Source organism: Pristis pectinata, chromosome 1 (assembly GCF_009764475.1).
Source record: "Pristis pectinata isolate sPriPec2 chromosome 1, sPriPec2.1.pri, whole genome shotgun sequence".
In the NCBI taxonomy this organism is placed as follows: domain Eukaryota; kingdom Metazoa; phylum Chordata; class Chondrichthyes; order Rhinopristiformes; family Pristidae; genus Pristis; species Pristis pectinata.
This window is the reverse complement of record NC_067405.1, coordinates 9,947,615-9,970,495: the sequence shown is the minus strand read 5'-3', so window position 1 is coordinate 9,970,495 and position 22,881 is coordinate 9,947,615. Positions and strand designations below refer to the sequence as shown.

General features: G+C 43.2%; 1 protein-coding gene across 7 annotated transcripts in view; it reads right to left on the bottom strand.

Moving 5' to 3' along the window:
- The window catches only part of LOC127568244 (myc box-dependent-interacting protein 1), a 124,181-nt gene extending 101,736 nt beyond the window's left edge, over nucleotides 1-22,445 (bottom strand). For 3 of the 7 annotated variants that reach the window (XM_052011807.1, XM_052011825.1, XM_052011790.1), the window contains exon 1: nucleotides 22,172-22,443. In XM_052011807.1, coding sequence (XP_051867767.1) covers nucleotides 22,172-22,252 — 81 coding nt within the window. In that variant the 5' untranslated portion in view covers nucleotides 22,253-22,443. Of the gene's footprint in view, nucleotides 1-22,171 lie in introns of all 7 variants that reach the window. The other 4 variants (XM_052011775.1, XM_052011799.1, XM_052011781.1 and 1 more) reach the window with 3 other exon arrangements.
- Nucleotides 22,446-22,881: the final 436 nt, after the last annotated feature.

Sequence of the window (22,881 nt, the reverse complement as noted above, 5' to 3'; positions counted from 1 at the left end):
TCAGATTTTATTGGCTGACATCCATGGTATACCACCTCAAATGAATTAACTTGAGACAATAGCATCTTTAGCAAGGGCAAACTTATTTCACTTGTTCATGCACAGTGCAAAGCATACGTTTACACATAATGCCCAATTTAATCCACACCATCAGTTAAACACTGAGAAAACTGCCCAGAACCATTCCCCAGTATTGCAAAATGTTTTCTCCTCCTCCCCTCCCCCCCACCCCAATCTGGAGATAGTTCAATAATCTTTCCCTACATTCAGCATACATGTTTACTCCTGGTTGATGTTTCAGCCTATAACCACCCCAGTCCACACTATTATTTACCCCAATCCAATGGGTTATTTGGGTAATAGTCTCATGATATTTATCAAATGCTAATGGAAGTTCAACTCCCCAAAAAAGTTAACTTTCTCTGCAGACTTGGGTCAGCACATCCAGCAGTTTTTTTTAAAATCAAATTTCCAGCATCATTTTGAAACTTTTCCTGGCCATCTATTTCTTTATGAGAAGGATCAATGCATCCCATCATACTCCAAGGCTGATAAATACAAATGGCCAATGATTCCACATTCATGTCACCACATTTTTAAAAGGTGAAGTCTGAAGTACATCCAGTTGACAAAAACAGAATGTCTGGCAGATAATTGGTTCTGCAGGTCCCATAGGAAATCCATATGGAAGAGGGTGGAAAAAATATTAAAGCATATTCAGCATTTACACAGTAACAACAAGGCAAGGGCTATATACAGCTCTTTGGTTTCAAGCCAGAAAAAATCCCACAACTCTTAGTGCAATATAGAAACATTTCAGATGTTCTCTACTCTCAAAGGGCTATCACAGAATCAGAAATGACAATCACAAGGAAGCTGTGCCAGCATCTTTACTTTATTAGCAAGTTAAGTAGGTTCAGCATGTCAAACTTTTTCATTTGTACTGTTGAAGATATCCTGACTGGTTGCATCATGGTCTGCTACAGCAATTCCAATGCACAGGAACACAAACTGCAGAGAGTAGTGGACTCAACCCAATAATATCACAGGCACATCCCTCCTCACCACTGGTAGGATCTACACAAGGCAATGTCTATTAAAGATCTACCACCCCTCCATTCCAATCCAGGCCATGCCATCTTCTTGCAGCTACCATCAGGCAGGAGGTACAGAAGCCTAAGTCCATACCACCAAGTTCAGAACAGCCACTTCCCTTCAACCATTCAGTTCTTAAACCAACTGGCAGAACCCTAATCACTATCTCAGTATAGCAACACTATGACCACTTTGCACTGCAATGGACTTTGTTCCTAGCGTTCTCTCTTGTATAATTTTAGTTTTTCATGTGAATGCTGCTTATATGATGCTATGTGCCTGTGATGCTGCTGTAAGCAGGTTTCTCATTGCACCTGTGCATATGACAATAAACTGGACTTTGACAGCGTAAGAGCCATTTGGCCCATTAGATTCATGGAACATCAATGTAAAACTTGCACTGACCTTTGCTCAGAGCACAAAAAATAGCAGCTCTTACCCAAGATCCCAGGTTCAAGGCTCTCCAGCTCAAGCATATACTCCAAACCCCTTAGGAATATTGTATTTCAGCGAAATCTCAATCGACTGGGATCAGGCTTAAGTTCTTAATTTGAAGCAGTCTTTTGTTTGACACTGCCTCAGTTCAAGAATTAGCCCAACGTTCCTTCACTGCACTCCACACTTGATCCTTTAGGGTACATGAACAAATAAAAAGGAACTGAAAAAGCAGTTTAAGAGTAACATTTAATATTCTGCTTTTCCATTTTCCTACCAAGGAAAAAAAACTTATTCTTTTCTATCTGCCATGTTCTTGCCCACTCAAACCCACATGACCACAATTCACTTGCCCCTTTATCAGCAGCAATCATGTACACATCACATTATCCTCTACTAGTCCAATAACAGCCAAGGGCTCCGTATTAATCCATTTCAAAACCTGTCTGAAAACAACTGTTCTGGTAAGTTTTCAATCAAGAAAACATTTACTCTAATCCAATGAATTTGAGTAATTAGCTCAGAGCTCCTCAGAATATTTGAAGAAACACCCACCTGGTTTTCCCATTTCTACTTTGCCAGTTATTTTTTTCTATTAAATATTGAATGTGTAATGATTTCCAAAGTCCCTCTTCCACCCCAATATCTATCTTAACATACAGTAAGAAACTTGCTTCCTCTCCACCCATGACTCACCAACCCTTTTATTTGATAGTGCACCAATCATTTGTCACTTGAATTACATTTACCAAAATTCTGTTCCAGTAAACCACTATAAAAAGTGGAACTCGATCTCCCAAGATACCTCACTGTAGCCCTTGTACTTTGTCTACCTGCACTGCACTAACTGCATTGTGTAATTTTATTACCTTGATGCCATTGTGTATGGCATGATCTGTCTGGATGGCATACAAAATAAAAGCTTTTCACTACCTCAGTACAAGTGACAATAATGAACCAATACCATTCCCACACCTAAAGTGCCAAGGTACAAATTAGTGATGAAGTTGGTTATACATTTGGAGAAATTGAAGCCAAGAGACCATTCTCCCAAACAGAAGCATAACAGGGAAACCCCAAGACAAAACAAGCCTGTGCTCAGTATAAAACAGTGTCGAGTCAAAGTATGGGATTGCCTCTTTTAGACAATGACCAAGGAACAACTGTGGCATGCCTGATCCATATGGCACTCATTACAATCATCACTGAAAATAACTACACGATCTCAGAGGATTAGGGGCACAGCCCAGCAACAGATGCACTGTTGGATGGCTGCATATAGCAGCAAATCTCATCTCAATTTAGAGCTGCACTTCAAAGACCAGAGTAGGTATTCTAAATAAAGTAGAATAAAAGATTAAAATCAGATTGATTGCTTTCTATGTTTATCCTATTTCCCCACAAGAATTTTGTGCATCCATTTCACCCCTTAATGTCAAATATACAAACAGCATCCACCATCTGCCAATATCAGTCTGAAATTATGCAGTTCCATAACAGCACTGCAAGCTTTCCTGCTCCTGTCCCTCCAAAGGGCAAGGCTTCATTTAATTCCTTTCCCAGTCTGGGATAGCCATGCTAATTACTTGCCAAGGCAAGCCCTGTTCAATAGCTCTGATGAATCTTCAATACAAGGAGTCACTTGGAATACTTCAGAACAAGTAATCTTCTAAAGGCAATGACAATCATTCCAATCAGCACCTACTCCAATTTAAAAAAACTACAGCTGTGACTAATTTTAAATTACCACCGAAATCCTTGAAGTAAACCAAGGTAGATGAGAGAAATTGGTGCATTTCATGTATCCAGTGAAAACAATACTCTTGAAGATGAAATACAATTAGTATTTATTAGATTAACACAGATGAACTAATCTGGGAAAGAGTCAACAAGCGAGCCACAGGCACAAGGAACCCACTGGGCCAGATATCTGCTTTATTCCAAATTTCAGATGTAGAATTAAAAACAAGACATCACACCAACTGCACTTGGGTATCTGTTTTTCCCCATACCAGCTAGTCACTTGGTCTGAACAATCTAGTGTCTAAATCACTGGCAGTTTTGTGCTCAAATTACAGGATCTGGAATAAAGATCAGTTTTACCACTAATCCCAACTCGAAATGTCCAAGTGAGAGTGAGCCACCTCCTTGAATTGCCAAGTCTTTCAAGTGAAACTATGAAAAGGTTCCTGGACTGGAAGTGTTAACAGTTTCTCTTCCACAGATGCTGCCTGACCTGTTGAGTATTTGCAGCATCATGTGTGTTTCATATTTTCAATATCAGCATTATTTTCAAATTCAGTTTGAGGCTTGGGAAAAAAAACAGTACTTCCATTACCTACTGCTGCCTTCTTGGGTGGCAGATTTGAGGTGTCTTGACAAATAGCTAGAATATTTTGTAAAAAAGGAAAACTGCAATATTGTGGAGGAAGTTAACACACAAAATGACAGATGTCCAGCCACACTGGATGGTGTCCAGCTTAACAATTGCTGAAACTGAAGATGCACAGGCAATTGGAGTGTGTTCCACTGTCTCGTAGGTGTCAAAATGCTTTGCCATTCAAGGGTAAAGAATTACCTTCTGCAGAATACCCAGCCTGCAAATTGCTCTTGCAGCCACCATTATACAAACACCTTACAGACAGTGGCCAGAATTTAACCCGGCCGCTGTCTGTAAGGTGTTTGTACGTTCTCCCTGTATCTGCGTGGGTTTCCTCCAGGTGCTCCAGTTTCCTCCCACATTCCAAAGACGTATGGGTTAGGAAGTTGTGGGCGTGCTATGTTGTTGCTGGAAGCGTGGCGACACTTGCAAGCTGCCCCAGAACACTATGCAAATAATGCATTTCCTTTGTTTTGATGTACATGTGACTAAAGATATCTTATTTGTGTGGCTCCACTCAAGTTTCTGGTAAATGCTGACCTGTAGGATGTTGGTGGGAGACCATTAACAGTACTGATGAATGTCAAGGCAAGGTAGGTAGATACTTTTAAACACTGGTATCAGGCAATGACTATGAACATTCAACACATTAGTTATGCCCAAATGTTGTCCAAGTTTAGGGGCATGCAAGAAAAAGGCTGCTTCATAGAGTTGTGAGAAGAGTTAACCACTGATGAAGCAGCTGCAGATGGCAGGACACAAGACATTGCCCAAATGAACTTAGTTGCTCTGCCCCAAATTGTCCTACTAGAGCCATCTTTCAGCAAGGAATGGTTCTAGTAAGGTTTATTCCCCACATTTGATTAAAGAAACAGAAGCTTGAGTAGGTCATAAAGCTACTCACTGTTCTGCCATTAAATAACAAAGTGCCCAATTCCCTACTTCAACAGCACTTGCTTGTCCAAAAACATTTCTTTCTCCCCCCACCACCACCCTTACCCTCAAATGCGCTCCGGGACAGCATCCTCAGCCCTCTGGGCAAAAGAATTCCAAGGACAATCTCAGCTATAATAGAACAAAATAGTACAGCACAGAAACAGGCCCTTCAGCCCACAATGTTGTGCTGAACTAATAAAATGAATAATCAAATGCCCAACTAAACTAATCCCTTCTGCCAACACAATGTCCTTATCCTTGTATTTCCTGCACATTCATGTGCCTAGTTAAGAACCTCTTAAACATCATATTTGCCTCCACTATCACCCCCAGACAGTGCATTCCAGGCACCCACTACTGTTTAAAAAAAACTTGCCTTGCACATCTCCTTTGAACTTTCTCCCTCTCACCTTAAATGCATGCCCTCTGGTATTATACATTTCAACCCCAGGAAAAAAGATACTAGCTATCAATCTCATAAACCTCTATCAGATCTACCCTCAGCTGCTCCAGGATAAGATAGCACTAAAATTCTTCCTGTAAAGTGACCAAAACTACTTGATCCAAAATATTCTGAATTTATCCAGTGGGACTTGTGGCTCTGCATCCTTCAAGTTGCTATAAATTGCTTAAAACAAGAAAGCTTAATTTTCCCCATTTCAAAAGTGACATTACAAGCCTACAGAATTCAACACAAGGTATGCAAGAGACCCTTTTAAGAGACCACCCAACACTATTCAGGTTTAGGATATAGTAGCTAAATGTCAACCAGTTTTCACTAAGAGCTGACTACTGGCTCACAGAAGATGCTCAGAGACATTGTTTGTGAAATGACATGACCATGAGATATTGTTGTATGCATTGGCCAAAGACAAGACAACAGGATATGTTAATTGGCATAAAACTGTGCATCAGATATCTTCAGCCAAGTTATTTTGTACCATTGTGACAGATCCAGGGAAGTCCCAGACTAGACAGATTATTTTGTTACTTAGCACATCAAACATGGTCATAGGTATATTTGTTTCAGTTAATCAATAATTGAGGTATTTGTGTAGCCAGAGTCAGCTCTCACTGAATACCTGGGGTTTCTCTCCTCAGGTTTTAGACTATTCACAAGAATCACTTTGTCCCAAAGATGTTTGAATACACAGGTGTCTTACAGTTGAAGTGTGTGCACACTGCAAAAATCTCACTTGATGGAAGCATATCTGCACCCAAAATATTGAAATAAATCATGTTATTTTAACCATTGAAATTGTATTCAAACACCTGCTGTTTTCTTTGATCTTAAGATTAAAGTTTTGAGCTCAATGAGATTCTACTGAGAAATTCTCCTGGGAGAGAGTCTTCCACCAGGTCTCCTCGCTACTTGTGATGTGAATGAAGACATTTTACATCTACAGCTCTGGCTTCTATTGGACTCAGTCACAGCAGCTACCAGTCATGCAGGTAGCTGGTGAGTATTTTCACTCCAAGTTGAAACAGTGCATGAATAGATGAGATTATAATCAAAGGGGCCTTTAAGTGTAGCAGGGATCTTCAGTTCCATGTGTGGTACAGGCTTGCAGCATGTGGAAATTAAAACATTAAGTGCATATGTTTAGCTAGCTCACGTGCTAGGTTTTGGAGTGAGGTAATAATGTGCATCAGCAAAGCTGAGTACTACATGGATTGCATGCAATTTTAAAGATGATTTTCATGTCATCAGTCAAGGCTAGCCAAAAACAGCAGACCTCTGCTCTTTCCAAAGCAAAAAGTTGTCTTTTGCCTCCATTGAAACAGGTGTCAGTTTAATGTCACAACCAAGTTTATAGGAAGTCAGTACTCCCTCAGGAATGCACAAGTATCAGTCAAGACTACACAGGACCTCTGAAACATGTGGAACCTTTCCCCAGAATTATCAAATACCAACAGCTGGAGGTCCTGCTGGGGCAATTACGGATGATATTTAATCCTGATGTGTGAAATATGGTAGCGCCCCTAGGGAAGATTGAGTAACAAAGGGACACGGGTGTACAAATCCAGAGAGCTAAAGGTGGCAGCACAGGTAGATAGGGTGAAGGCAGCACTTGGGATGCTTGTGTTCTATGTCTAATGAGCGCAAGGGTACAACTTTATAATACATTGGATAGGCCACACCTAGAGTACTGTGTGCAGTTCTTGTTACATTATGGGAAGGATGTAATTTTGCTGGAGGGGGTGCAGAGGAGATTCACCTGCATGTTGCCTGGGATGGAGCATTTCAGTTATGAGGCTGGTTTCATTTTCCTTGCAACAAGGGAGGGAGGTGATGGAGGCAGGGAAGAGGTATGCAAAAATCACGGCAGGCACAGATGGAATGAAACTTCAGTGGTAGAGGTATTCAAGATGACCAGGCAGAGGTTTAAGGCAAGGAGATCAGAGGAAGAATTTTCACCCAGAGGGTTGTAATCTGGAACACACTACACAAGGTGGAGGAAGTAGGTGTTCAGCATTTAAGCTGATGGATGATCATTTGAAATCACCTAGGCATAGTAGCCACAGACCAAGTGATGGTAAATTGGATTAGTATGAACGTGATGAGACAATACCTGTCTCAAGCCAAGCAGATCTATGATGATTTTTAAAGCTCAGTTCATCACTAGTGTTAACAGCCCAGAGGGAATTGGTGAAAGTGCTTCCTGGTTTTATCCTGCTTGGATAAAATCCAGTTTGTGTTCCCTCATTGCCAATTCTTCCAACCAGGGTAGAGGTTAAGCGGAGGGCCCATTTGCCCTTTCAAGGACACCTTTAAACCCATGTGTGCTCATCTCCCAACTTTGCTGTCTGTAAATTGGCTGTGTTCACCTACATCAGTAATTACACTTAAGAGCTACACTGGGTATAAAGCACATTGAATTTCTTAGTTCATGGGCACTGTGGGGCAGTGCCAACTGATTTAAGGGAACCAAGCATTTGTTACCCTGCCCTCTCATTGTTATCCCTCAAACTGGCAAAAACCATACCCCAGAATCAACCTCTCAAGTTTTAGGTCCCCGACACATCTTACAAACTTGCAGTAGATTTTGGTTCAACCTAGTTCATAAGAGCAAGATCCTTGCCAAAATTCAAATACCAAATAGCACCATTAAATGATCACCCATGCATCTCACCGCCATTCATCATAGCTTGTTGGGCAAAACCTGGCTGAATTTCCCTACATTAAAACACAACTGAAGAGTAGATAGTTGCAGATATCTACAGCACAGGGCCAGTCAAATAGTTACATCCATGTCAACCTAAGCACTCTAATTCCACTTCCCAGCTCTTGGTCAATAGCCATGTAGATTTTGGCATAGAGTACTCAATTGCCAAATTTGATAAGGGATTTTGCCTCCACCCTACTTTCAGGCAGCAAGTGTTAAACCCCTACCATCCTCTAGATGAAGTCATTTCCCCAACACACTTGTAATGTTGCCTTAAATCTATAGCCTTCTTAGTTAGTGACCCCTCTGGTAAGGGATATAGGACCACCATCCATTCTGTACATCTCAACTGAAATTCAGACTCATCCCAATTTTGGATTAAATACTTGTGGACTATGTTTTGACCCATTTTTAATAAACAAGCTTAACGAAAGCCAGACCAAAATCTAAGTAGACTATACTAAATGAGCTTCCTTCAACTCTCCTTGTTACTTCAATTCAATTAAGTTAGACACCTTCCCTACACCATAATATTAATTGGGATATAGTGCATAATGCAAAGGAACAGAGATCCTAAATTACATTCTGGAGAACTTAAACCAGTATGCAGCAAGTCTACAAGATAGATATTCCAACAAATGTGGGGCTGCCAAATCAAAATCTGATTAGCAAATGAGAAAAAGTGAGGAAACATGAGGCAGTAATGTATATAATGTTTGTGTTCATACTGTTTGTGATGTATACAAGTGAACTGGATGAAGATGTACATGGGTAGGTTACTAAGTTTGCAGATGATACAAAGATTAGTGGTATTATGGATAGTGTAGAAGACTGGCAAAGGATACAGTGGGATATAGATCAGTTGCAGATATGGGCAGAGAAATGGCAGGTGGAGTTCAACACAGCCAAATGTGAAGTGTTGCACCTTGGAAGATCAAATGTAAAGAGACAGTACACTGTTCCTGGCAAGACCCTTAACAGTGCTGATGAGCAGAGGGATCTTGGGGTCCAAATTCATAGCTCCCTGAAAGTGGCTACACAGGTTGATAGGATGGTAAAGGCAGCATTTGGGATGCTTGCCTTCATTAGGCAAGGCATTGAGTTCAAGAGTCAGGAAGTTATGCTGCAGCTTTACAAAACTTTAGTTAGGCCACATTTGGAGCATTGCATCCAGTTCTGGCCACCCCATTATAAGGATGTGGCAGCTTTGGAGAGGGTGCAGAAGAGGTTTACCAAGATGCTGCCTGGATTAGAGGGCATGTGCTACGAGGACAGGCTGGACAAACTTGGGTTGTTCTCTCTAGAGCAGCAGAGGCTGAGGGGAGATCTGATGGAGGTTTATTAAATTTTTTTTTAAATTTTACTTACAGCATGGTAACAGGCCCTTCCAGCCCAACGAGTCCACGCTGCCCATTTTAAACCCAAATTAACCTACCCGTATATCTTTGTAATGTGGGAGGAAACCTGAGCACCCAGAGGAAACCCACACAGACACGGGAGAATGTACAAACTCCTTACAGACAGCGCCGGGAATTGAACCCCGATTGCTGGCGCTGTAGTAGCATCGTGTAACCGCTACGCTACTGTGCCGCGTATGAGAGGCATAGATACAGCCAGTATCTTTTCTCAGGGTTGAAATGTCTAACACCAGAGGGCATGCATTTAAGGTAATGGGGGCAAGTTCAAAGGATGTGTGAGGCAAGCTTTTTGCCCCCTTTTTAAAAATACAGAGAGTAGTGGGTGCCTGGAATGCACTGTCTGGGGTGGTGGTGGAGGCAAATATGATAGGGGCATTCAAGAAGCTCTTAGATAGACACATGAATGCAAGGGAAATGGTATGATATGGACTTTGTGTCAGCAGAAGGGATTAGTTTGGCTGGACATTTTGTTACTAATGTAATTGGATTAGCACAACGTTATGGGCCAAAAGGCCTGTTCCTGTGCTGTACTGTTCTATGTTCCAAAAAAGAAAGTACCCTATCAGTTTACTTCTTAGTACTAAAGAGCAAGAAAACAAAATGCAAGAGTAGTGCCCATCAAGCACCAAAAAGTTAACTTGTGTTGAAGGCAGCAGATGTGGACAAGCTGTGAATGTATTGTGGCTGTCATCCACCTTTTATGAAGTTGAGGAAAAGGGAAACGTGGAATGGGATAAATATAGATGAAGTGGAATTAATGGGTTAAGGGTGTGGAAGTGATCTGGGCTAAATATCAGACTGTCAAAAGGATGAAAACATTATGTCTACAAATTTCCAATCCTTAACTAAACAAACAGTGCCTGCAGATTGAACTGCTGACATTGTATTGTTGTTCAAAAAGAGAGGATGTGATAATTACTTTGTTTAACCACACATGGGCAAATTTTCATCCACAAGTTGCAGTATAAACCTTCACTTAAAGGTACAGTCATGTCAGGCCAACTTCATTGAATTCTTTGAAGTGATAATGAGCATCAGTGAGGGTTGTATTTGAGATGGTCAGTGCTCCCAGAATCATGTTTATTATCACTGACATACGTCATGAAATGTTTTGTGACAGCAATACAGTGCAAGACATTACTACAAGTTACAAAAATAAAGTGCAGAAGAGGAATAATGAGGTAGTGTTCATGAGCTCCTGGACTATTCAGAAACCTAATGACAGAGGGGAAGAAGCTGTTCCTGAAATGTTAAGTGTGGGGGTCTTCAAGCTCCTGTACCTCCTCCCCAATGGTTGTAATGTGAAGAGGGCATGTCCCAGGTGATGAGGGTCCTTAATGATGGAAGCTGCCTTCTCTTAAATTTTGCCTTTCTAATGATCCATATCAAGACTTACCCAATTCCGCCCCCACCCCCAGTGTGGGTAATTATCAATTACTCATGCTCTGGAACAAAAGCAGTACTATATTACCAGGCTTGCCAGAGCAAATCAGAAAAGTGGAGGCTCCAATCCCATACACTTCCCTTGGACTGAGAAATTTCATCCAGGTTCTAACTATTTTAATTTCAAAAGATGCAGATATCAATTTGTTTATTGAATTACAGTATTTCACTCCATTTTAACTACCATGTCTGCATTGTCATCTAGTTTTTTGTAGACAGATGCAAAGTATTCATTTAGAACCATAGCTACAGCTTCCACCGCCACACACCTTTTCCTCTGTCTGAAGAACCCACGTTAGTCATCTTGAGTTTCAGGTTTTTCTTTCTGCATATGCTGCCTTCCTAATTTCCTCTTAAAAAAAAAATCAGTACTTAGCATTCAGCAGTAACAAGTCTTTCACCTTATGACCTGCATGTTCCTTCAATCCAAGGTTTAGGATTCCCACCTATTTTCACCATAACCACTTGTTCTAAAATCCATTACCTTCTGACTACATCCCACTCATTTACCTTCATAGGTACATCTAAAGGAAGCCTGCTTTAAAACATAGTAGCTTCCTTCCAGTCAAACACCACCCATCAGGTTCATTTGAAAGTTCCCTCAAATGCATCTCCTCTGGAATTCTTGTGCTGCATCTCAGTCAATAGCAGGAATGTTTAAAAAGCACCCTTTCATTGCAACTGACATTTGTTGTGAAGCACTTCTGGGGTGTCTCAATGTAGTAACAGGCAATATTTGACACTGGCTATTCTTTCAAGCACAACACTTATTGAGCAACTTGATCACAAATCACTTACAACTGTTACGGACTCAGTGAATGTCCCTTTTTAGAGAGAGAGAGTGTGCGTGTGGCGTGCTTATGTCAATAGAAGATAAAGGACGTAATGACGTTGTTGAAGAAGTCAGAAGAAGAGAGAGAGAAGGGAGAGAGACACCAGCCTGCTAGTTTCTCTATCGATGGATGAGAAACAATAACTATATCTGCCACTGAAATCCATGTATGGAAGTTGGAAGTAATCCGGTGGAGTTCACTTTGTCGCTGACCTGCAGAAGGAAACAGGTATTTGTGTGTGGACGACCACGATTTGGATGCTTTTTGGGGTGAGGAAGTCACTACCGAGTAAACACTGAAGTGTCGTTTGGGTTCCATCGTGGAACATTTGGATTTCGTATTTAGTCTCTGTTTCTCTACATCTATGTCTTATCTTCAGACAACAGTGGTTGTTGAAGAAGCCCTTGCTCATGTTTCACCTTATGGCTTGTGGAACTGAACTTTAAGAACCATTCCTGAACTTGGAGTTTGGGACATTGTCTCACACACACACAGAGTTTAGTTTTGGGGTTAACGTTCAAGGTCTAACATTTTTGAATTCTAACATACTAACACTTTTACTTTTATTTTGCGTATGGTCATTAGTAGTGATTAATAAAATAGTTTTTAACACTGAATCATGCTCAGTGTTTTTGTTGCTGGTTCGTGACACAACCCAGTGATGCAAGGCATGAAACAACTGTAACCTTTGCACAGTGACATAGGCCTGATCAAGCAGCCATAGAACAAACTAATAGCTCCAAACGTTTTACACTTCTGCAATGCCAATGAACCAAATTCAGCCAAAATAATCCTCCTCAACTAAAGTTAATTCCCTCCAACTACCTCAGACTTCAATCATGGGTTCCACTCATTCCAAATGCAAGCAAACTCAATGATTCCTTCTTAGTGCAAAGGAAGTGGTGCTGATATATTTGGGGCCAAGAATTGGTGTCTAATGGCCATGAAATATCCCTGTAACTCTAGACATCCTAAACTTTCCTAGTAATTTGGCAATTATTTACTTAATTTACAAAGGCAAATGCAATTTTAGCATTCATTTCAAAAGGATTAGAATACAAAAGCAAGGATGTAATGTTGAGGCTTTACAAGGTATTGGTGAGACCATGTTTGGAGTATTCAGAGCAGTTTTGTGCCCCATACAAGGATGTGCTAGCAATGGTCCAGAGGAAGTTTACAAGGATGATCCTAGGAATGAAAAGGTTAATGTACAAGGAGCATTTGATGGCTCTCAGCCTGTACTTGAACTTAAGGATTTTAGAACATAGAACAATTACAGCACAATTCAGGCCCTTCGGCCCACAAAGCTGTGCCAAACATGTCCCGACCCTAGAAATGACTAGGCTTACCCATAGCCCTCTATTTTACTCAGCTCCATATATCGATCTAACAGTCTCTTGAAAGACCCCATCGTATCAGCCTCCACCACCATTTCCGGCAGCCCATTCCACACACTCACCACTGAGTAAAAACTTACCCCTGACATCGCCTCTATATCTACTCCCCAGCACCCTAAACCTATGTCCTCTTGTGGCCATCAATTCAGCCCTGAGGAAAAGCTTGCGACTATCTACCCTATCAATACCTCTCATCATCTTAAACACCTCAATCAGGTCCCTCCTCATCCTCTGTCTCTCCAAGGAGAAAAGGAGAAGTTCCCTCAACCTGCTTTCATAAGGCATGCTCTGCATCCCAGGCAGCATCCTTGTAAATCTCTGCACCCTCTCTATGGCTTCCACATCTTTCCTGTAGTGAGGCGACCAGAACTGAGCACAGTACTCCAAGTGGGTTCTGACCAGGGATCTATATAGCTGCAACAATACCTCCCGGCTCCTAAATTCAATTCCCCGATTGATCAAGAACGATACACCAAATGCCTCCTTAACCACAGAGTCAACCTGCACTGCCACTTTGAGCGTCCTATGGACTCGGACCCCAAGATCCCTCTGATCCTCCACACTGCCAAGAGTCCTACCATTAAGACTATATTCTGCCAACACTTGACCTATCAAAATGAACCACTTTTGACCACTACTGATTTTAGGGAAGGCGGGGAGAATCTCATTGAAACCTACCAAATCTACGTTCTAGGTTCTAAATATGCAAAGGCTTGGATGGAGAAAATATTTCCAGGCATGGGAGAGTCTAGGACCAGAGGGCACAGCCTCCGAATAGAACGACATCCCTTTAAAACAAAGATGAGGAGGAATTTCTTTAGCCAGCGGGTAGTGAATCTGTGGAATTCATTGCAACGGACAGCTGTGGAGGGGCCAAATCATTGGGTATGAAGTGGAGGTTGATAGGTTCTTCATTAGTGTGTCAAAGGTTACAGGGGAAAGGCAGGAGAATGGGTGGGGTGAGGGGGGATAAAATAAATCAGCCATGATCAAATGGCAGAAAGGCAAAATGCCTAATTCTGCTCCTATATCTTATGATCTTAAAGACATGAAGAGCATCTCATTGCAAGTAGCGATCTTGGCAATTGAAATTCACTCAAGTTTATTGTGTCATGGACATAAATACACAAGTGCCATGAAAATAAAACTTGGAGCCCTGCAAGCTATGTTTAGTACAGAATTACCAGCAATTACCTGAAACTATGTTACTGACAAGTTTGCTACACTGTACACAGTACACATGATAAACTTCACCTGAGATTCTTCGCTTATTTGTCCAAATAACACATTCTCAAAACTTGAATTTCAGAATAGTCACAACTCAAGACTATTCACAAGCTTGAGGGGGAGACCAGGAGTTTGGAGACATCACATATAGCCAATTTCTTGCCTTGACTCAAAGTGAGGAGATAGGGAAACATATCTGAAGGAATCTCAATTGCATGGAGGAAAGTTCGGGGAGATGTCAGAGGTAGGGTTTTTGTTTTAAATACAGAGTGGTGGGTGCCTGGAATGCACTGCTGGGGGTGGTGGTAGGGGCTGATACGATAGGGTCATTTAAGAGACAGATAAGCACATGGCTGAAAGAAAGAGGGTTATGGGAGGTGAAGTAGAGAGGGGGATAGATTGAATGGGGATAAGGTTTATATAGGTCAGCACAACATTGTGGGCTGAAGAGCCTGAACAGTTCTATACCTTCCTATCACCTTTAAGGACCTACAAGGTCATTAGGAAAGAATGCACAATGCCTTTATAATAAATGTTATAGAATGCAGCAATTTTAATGAACTTGCTCAGTCACAAATGGGACAATCATGTCAGGTGCAGGGCATCACATTTTACAAAGGCAATGGAGGTGCTGCAGAAGACATTTTGTAAATGTGAAGTGACAGAAGTTGAGGCTCTCAGAACAGGTTTTGCAAGGTTATCTGAAAATCATGGCTATCAACTGTAGAGAAGGAGAAACTGTTCCCACTTTTTTTTGGGGTGGAGGGCATTGGGCACAAGGCAATTGACAAAAAAATCAGGATTGAGAATTTTGGAATTTCTATCTTAGCAAGTTGAGGCTGTCATGTGCATCTTAAAGGCAGAGTAATATTGACCCCCATTGGATTGGGTGACATGCTGTGGTCAAAGATCAGCTTTAATGGCAAAGGAGGCTTGAGGAACTTTAAACTTGTTATTTCTGATGTTCATGCACCTTGAGTTATGGTCACCTACCAGTTCTGTTTGAACCTGAGTAAATTTTATGTTGCTTTGTTTTCCACCCAATGTCCATTGTCTTTTGGAATGACCAGTACTGTAAACAGATTAAAAACTGTGCTGGAATTTGCTTCCGTCTGCTGTAGGGTGTACTGATGGAAATTGGTGCGAGTAGTTCCAATTAAAACATCTGCAGTCTTGTGCCCCATGAAAACACTGCATTAAGTTTCTCCACTTCTTTCCCAAAGAACTATGTTGGCAGGATTCTTTACATTTACTAAATATCTTATGAAGTTTTTGATTAGAGATGCTTCATTCCGTAGACTGTACTCATGGGCAGCATGTATCCAGCATGAAGTTTGTGCTGTTCTTCTGAACAGAATTTAAATTTTAAAAGGAACTAAGCAATTGTGACTTGTGGCTGGAATGGTTATTGCAAAAGATCCTTACAAACATTGTGAAGTCAAATGATGATTATTAAAGTATTGGCAAACCACAATATTAGTTAATTTATGGTTGCATTGTAAGTGTCTGGGTAACATTGAAATTTTAGATAACTATTGTCTGCTATTTTAAATCCAACACCTTTCCATCACCAGGTATTAATTTTAGATGAAACAAATACTGCTGGTACACAGCACTAAATCTACTTTAAAAATGATCTTGTCTGGATAACACTGGCTTAATCTATAGAATATAAAGGATGCTAATTTGGTTTAACGTGCAAGTGAATCATGTGTGCCATGCATGTCTGAGGCTCAATTGTTAATCTGGACTTGGCTCAGACATGAAGTAATGTATTTGCCCTCTACAGCTTGGCCAGGATGTCAGAGGGGTTTGAAGTCCTTGCTTCCCCAATGCCTCTGACAAAATGCCTCCTTGTAGAAAGTGTGCAGAGTGGATTTGGTCCAGGTTCCAGTGTGGTTGGGCAGCCCTCTAAATGCCACCACACAGGAAGATTGATAGCATGATGTGGTGCAGCAGTTAGTACTGCTAACAGCAAAACATTTGATCCTTGTGTGCTTTCCATGTAGAGGCTGCACTGGGTTTCCTCCCACATCCCTAACAGTTACTGTAATTATCCATGGAGTAAGTGAAAAGGAAGTTAATGGGCAGGAAAGAACAAGTTGCAGGTATGGAGTGAAATGAGAGAGAATAGAGAGATAGGCTCAATAACTACCTCCAATGTCATTGCAAGTTTAAGAATGAGCTCTGACAATCAGCATGTCCCATCTGATAGAGATGGCCTTTTTGGTAAGGGGAGGGGGTGTGTGGTTAAACATGCTCAGCTAGAACTGGGGTCTTGGGATCATGACTCATAAGTAAGTCATTAGGAAATAGGAGTGTTCAAATGTCTTTTGACAACAGGAGGCATTTTAAAATTGGGTTTTGTTTAACTTGGATCATTTAAGAATTTCCCTCTAAATGCTGCCTGACCTGCTGAGTTCCTCCAGCATTTTTTGCTGCTCCTTTTAGGATTACAGTTTAATGAGAAGGACTTGGTACAAATTGAGGCACAGACAGCAGGGTTTTATGACCAAGTTTGTGTATAATGGAACAAGTGAGGCTAGTTAAGTTCATTGGGATAATCAAGTTCATTCAGTGCTAAAGAGATTTGAATAAGGTTTTGGCAGCATACAAGCTAAAGGAGAGGTGTAAGTTATGGAAGTGGGAATAGTCTTGAGTTATGGCACTGATTGTTGGTCCATACCTTGTTCAAATATGAGTGAAAGCAACACTCAGCAGTTCAGATAGTGTGGGGGGTGGGGGGGGGGGGCAGGAAGGAACAGGAGAGTAACATTTCAGGTTGAAGATCCATCAGAACAGTACTTAATTCATGGGTGATCTTGTGGCTTCATTGAATGGTGGAGCAGGCTCACAGGTCTGGATACATGACTAGTTTCTAATATTCTGCTCATGAAGCACTTGGCAAGCAGTCTGAAAAGTGGGAACAGATGAGGTGCATGTGAGGCCAGGAATTTGACCAGTGTTGTAGGTGGGACAACACAACTACAGCCCGATGGGGTAGAGTATTCCAAGGATGTCCTTGGGTGAAGTATTTCCTCACCTCAGGCTGACCTCTAGATCTGGATTCCAGCTAGGGAAAAAAAATCCCTCAGTATCTATCCTGTCATGCCCTTGTTAAAATTCTTCATATTTACACTTATTCCTCTAAACATTATGGAAAAAAGATCCCTCAGCCTTGTAATTACACATTTTAAATGTGGTGAGACTTCTGCTTCCACTGCCCTTGCAGGCAGTGAATTGCTGATTCCACATTGGAGAATATCCATTTCTCCACATTGCCTCTAATCCTTTCACTTACTGTCTTAAGGATAATTTAGAGGTATGGCCTTAATTAGCCTAGCCCCTCACTTTTGTACACTGATCAAATCTTCCCTCAGCTCATTTTCCAAAGGAAATAACCCCACCCCAGCCAACTTTTCCATATCACTAACACTCAATAGTCTGATCAAAATATTGCAGTTATTATAGCACGAAGGAAACTCTTCAGTCCAAACCCACACCATGCAAGTCTTGCAGTCCCACTGCCCTATTCTTTCTCCATAGTCTTGGAAAATCTTGGATTGCTTATCCATCTCCCTTTTATCCCTACTATTGAATGCGCTTCCACTTTGGCAGTGGATTTGTGATGCCAACCACCATGTGGAAGTATCTAGAATTAAAATGTATCACTTCATGTCTCTGCCAAGACTAGATTAACAATTGAGCCTCACATGCATAGCACACATGATTCACTTGCACATCAAGCCAAATTTAGCATTCATTATATTCTATAGATTAAGCCAGTGTATCTAAACAAGATCATTTTTAAAGTAGATTTAGTGCTGTGTACCAGCAGGATTTGTTTCATCCAAAATTAATACCTGTAATTCAATGTGATGCAAAAGGTGTTGATATAAAATAGCAGTTAAACTTAAAATCTCAATGTTACCAGACACTAAAATGCAACCATAAATTGCATTGTTTTGCATGACTTTAATAATCATTATTTAATGACTTCACAATGTTTATAAGGAGCCCTTGCAATAACCATTCCAGCCAAAGTCACAATTGCTTAGTCCCTTTCAAAGTTGTAAAATTAATTTCAGAAGAACAGCACAGAAAATTTCATGCTGGATACATACTGCCCATGAGCAGTCTACAGAACGAATCTTCTCTAATCAAAAACTGCACAAGATATTTAGTAAATGTAAAGAATCTGCCAACAGTTCTTTGGGGGAAAAAAGTGAAGAACTTTAAAATAAGCAATATTTCATGGGGCACAAGACTGCAGATGTTTTAATCGGAACTAATCACACTAATTTCCAACAGTACCACCTACAACAGACAGAAACAAAGTTTTTTTTTAATTTGTTTACAGTACATCAGCTATTTATCTCCTGCACACAGCCTTTCCAAAAGACAATGGACATTGGGTGGAAAACAAAGCAACATAAAATTTACCCAGGCTCAAAGCAAAACTGGTAGTGACCATAACTCAACGTGCATGAACACCTGAAATAAAAAGTTTAAACTTCCTCAAGCCTCCTTTGCCATTAAGCTGATCTTTGACCTCAACATCAGCCAATCCAATGGGGGTCAATATTACTCAGCCTTTAACATACACATGACAGCCTCAAATCACTATGGTAGAAAATTCCAAAAACACTCAATCCCAAGTGAAGAAATCCCCCATTTCACTCCGAATAGGTGGCACAGGTAGTAGAGCCAATGCCTTACCGAACCAGAGACGCAAGTTCAATCCTGATTTTGGGTGCTGTCTGTATGGAGTTTACACATTTTGTGACTGCAGCTTTCCTTCCACATCACAAGACATGTGGGTCTGTAGGTTAATTAGCCATGGTAAATCGCCCCCAGTTTGTAGGCAAGTGGTAGAAGCTGGGAGGGTTGAGAATGTGGGGAGAATAAAAAAAGAGAATTAATGTCAGATTAGTGTAAATGGGTGGTTGTCGATCAACACAGACTCAGTGGACTAAAGGGCCTACTTCTGTGCTGTATCTGACTTTATGGGAAACTTTTGCAGGGTGGGGTCCTCTTTGTCATCAGACCCCAACCAGCTTTAAAGATTCAGACAGCAACCCAAGGCTGACTAGAGAACTGGGGATGTGGTAAAGCAATATAACCGAATGCTGATTGAAAAAAGGAGGGGAATCCCATTTCAGTCCTGCAATGAAAGATGTTGCAACTCAAATCTAGAGCAGCAAGTCTTTAAATAACATTCCACCAAAATGGAACATAGCCACTTCCTCAACCTACAAGGCGGTTGGTAGTGGAATGAATTGCCTAGATGAGTGCAACTCCTCCTACACTCAAAACTCAACCTGCACCTAGGACAAAGAAGCCAACCCGATGGCAGCTGATCCATCACCCTAAACCCACAGGACATCTCTCAACACATTGACAAACCCTGACTGCAATGTGTACCATCTACAAAGAGCTCAGCAGTACTCGCCTAGGCTACTCCAACAGTACCTCACAAGCCCACATCTCCACCACCAAGAGCAAGGACATGGAAACACCACTGCCTGTATGCTCTTATCCAATTCACACACCACACCAACCTGAAAACAACAGGCAACATATCCAAGTTCTGGACCTCAAATTTAAGGTTTCTGCCTCATCCACATTTTCAGGCAGCAAATTCTAAACACCTGGCACCTTTCTGGGAATTTTCTCCCAGCATCTGCAACTTGAAACATCCACCTTGTTTCTTCCCACCCCCCACCCCAGATGCTGCCCAACCTGTTGAGTGATTGCAGTATTGTGTTTGGTTCCCTCCAATTACTTTAAAATCTGGAGTGCCACTACCATACTTATGCACAATGAGAATGCACACAGGTGGGGTGCAAGTTCCACACAACAAAGGGCCACATGACTGGTTTGCAATCCAGATGAGGGCCCTGCTACAAAAGTCACCAGAGGAAGGATGTGTTTGTGCTGAAAAGGATGCATAGAAGATTCACCAGGATTGGAGATTTTCAGTTACAAGAGACTGGTTTGTTTTCTGTGGGGCAGATGCAACCAACTGTGACCCCAGAGGTATACAAAATTGAGGGGGACAGAAGATTATAATTTTTCTCATGGTGGGGACATGGAAGACAAGAGGGCATATGTTGAAAGTGAGAAATGAGGGGTTAAGGGGGATATTCTGTTCCTCACTGGCTGACATGATGGAGGCAACACATGATTTTTAAGCAACATCTGGAGAAATACTGGAAACACCAAGACACAAAAGACTATGGACCTAGTGGACTACAGATTTCTGGTCACCCTATTACAGGTACAGGCTTTGGAGAGGTTCACCAGGAGGCTGTCTGGATTAGAGTGTATTAACTTAAGGAAAGCTTAGACAAATTTGGATTGTTTTCCCTGGAGCATCAGAGACTGAAGAAATTCCTGATAAGAGGTTTATAAAATTATGAGGGGCAGAGACAGGGTAGACAATCTTTTCCCCACCCCTAAGGGTAGAAATGTCAAATATTGAAGGACACAGCTTCAAGGCTAGAGGGGGAAGTTTAAAAAGATGTGCAGAGCAAGATTTTAAAAAGTGATAGGTGCCTGGTACACTACTAGCAGTGATGGTGAAAGCAGACAATACTGGCATTTAAACAGGCACATGAACATTCAGGTAATGGAGGAATATGGATCACGAGCAGATAGGTTTAATTTAATTTGTCATCATGGTCCGCACAGACATCCTGGGCCAAGGAACCCATTCGTGTACTGTTCACGTCTTGTAAAGCACCACAGATGCTGCCCGACCCGCTGAGTTCCCCCAGCAGATTGCTCGTTGCTGTACTGTACTGTTCCATATTCTAATGTGGGTAACTAACGTGGAGAGATACAATGAACGGCATGGAAATGTGGGCCGAATGGCCAGCTTCTGTGCTGAATGACTCCACGCCCCCGACTTGTTGATCACTCTCGATCATTACCCCACGGGCAACAAGGGCCAGGCTACAAACACTGCCCCGGCCAGCGACATCCACGTCCTTGGGAACGTCAACGGGAAGCCCAGGCTGGAGTCATTCCAAGCGTCAGCCCGGAGCCTCCCGTCCCGAGGAGCGGGGCTCCAGGGGGCCGGCCCCAGACCACTGCTAGCCCGGGCACGGTGGGTGGGAGACAGAGCGGGCCGCTGAAGCAGAGGGGTCCCAGGTCCCACCCCTCCCGCCACGGGCCGGGCGCCCAAACCCGCTGCACCCCCTAGATTCGGGATCCCGGGTCTCCCCCACCCCCAGGGTTCACTCACCCACCCACCCACCTGCAGCCACTGCACCCGGGGTCCCGGCTCTCCCCACCCCGCCAGCGACTGAGGCCGCTGCTGCTACTGGTCCCCAGGGTCCCGGTTTCCATCCGAGGGTCACTCTTCCAACCCCAGGCACACCCATTTCCCCCGCCCGGATCAGGGATCCCCCGCACCTAAAGCGCGGTCTCCCCACAGCACCCGCCCGCTGGCCCCAGGTCACCCCCACCCGGTCCCTATCACCCCCCCCCGCCAGTATCCCGGGGTCCCCAGGTTAACCCCCCACCGTCTTGTTACCCTCCCGCCTCCCCCGGGTACCGGGTCATCCCCAAGGTAGCCCCCAACCCCGGGGTCCAGGTCACCCCCCCCCGGGGTTCACCCCAGGATAGCAGGCCATGGTCATTCCCCCCCCCCCGGGGTCCCGGGTCATCTCTTCCACCTCCCCCCCCCCCCCCACCTCAGCGCCTGAAGCCGCCCCGCAGGTTCCCCCCACACCGTGCGGGAAGACTCCGTGCCCGCCGCCCACCCCCCATCCCCCATAGCAAAGGCCCGGCCAGCCGGCCGCCCTCCTCCCGGTGTCTCCCCCCTTCCCCGCACCTTCTCCTGCGCCCGGTTGATTTTCTTCTGGACGTTCTTGGCGATGACACCGGCGCTCACTCCCTTGGCGGACTCGGCCATGGTGCGCGGCGGCGGCGGCGCTTCACGGGAAGGAGGGAGGGGGCGGGGTGGCGGCAGCTCAATGGGACGATGGGAAGCGGGAGCGGGTTTAAAGGGACTGCGGAGCGGGGGGCGGGGCGGCGGAGCCTGGAACAGCCCTTAAAGGGGCCGCGCCGGGGGCACTGCGACCTCCGAATGGGAGCGCAGGCTGGGAGAAGGGGGAGGAGCTACTCTTAAAGGGATGGTGCACACAAGGCAGGGCAAAATCAAATCTGGAGCATCCCTTAAAGGGATGGTGCACACAAGGCAGGGCAGAATAAAACCTGGAGCTGCCGTTAAGGGACGGTGCACACAAGGCAGGGAGAATAAAACCTGGAGCTGCCGTTTAAAGGGACGGTGCACACACGGCAGGGCAGAATAAAACCTGGAGCAGCCCTTAAAGGGATGGTGCACACAAGGCAGGGCAGAATAAAACCTGAGCAGCCCTTAAAGGGATGGGTGCACACAAGGCAGGGCCAGAATAAAACCTTGGAGCAGCTCTTAAAGGGGATGGTGCACACAAGGCAGGGCAGAATAAAACCTGCTGAGCAGCCCTTAAAGGGATGGTGCACACAAGGGGGGGCAGAATAAAACCTGGAGCAGCCCTTAAA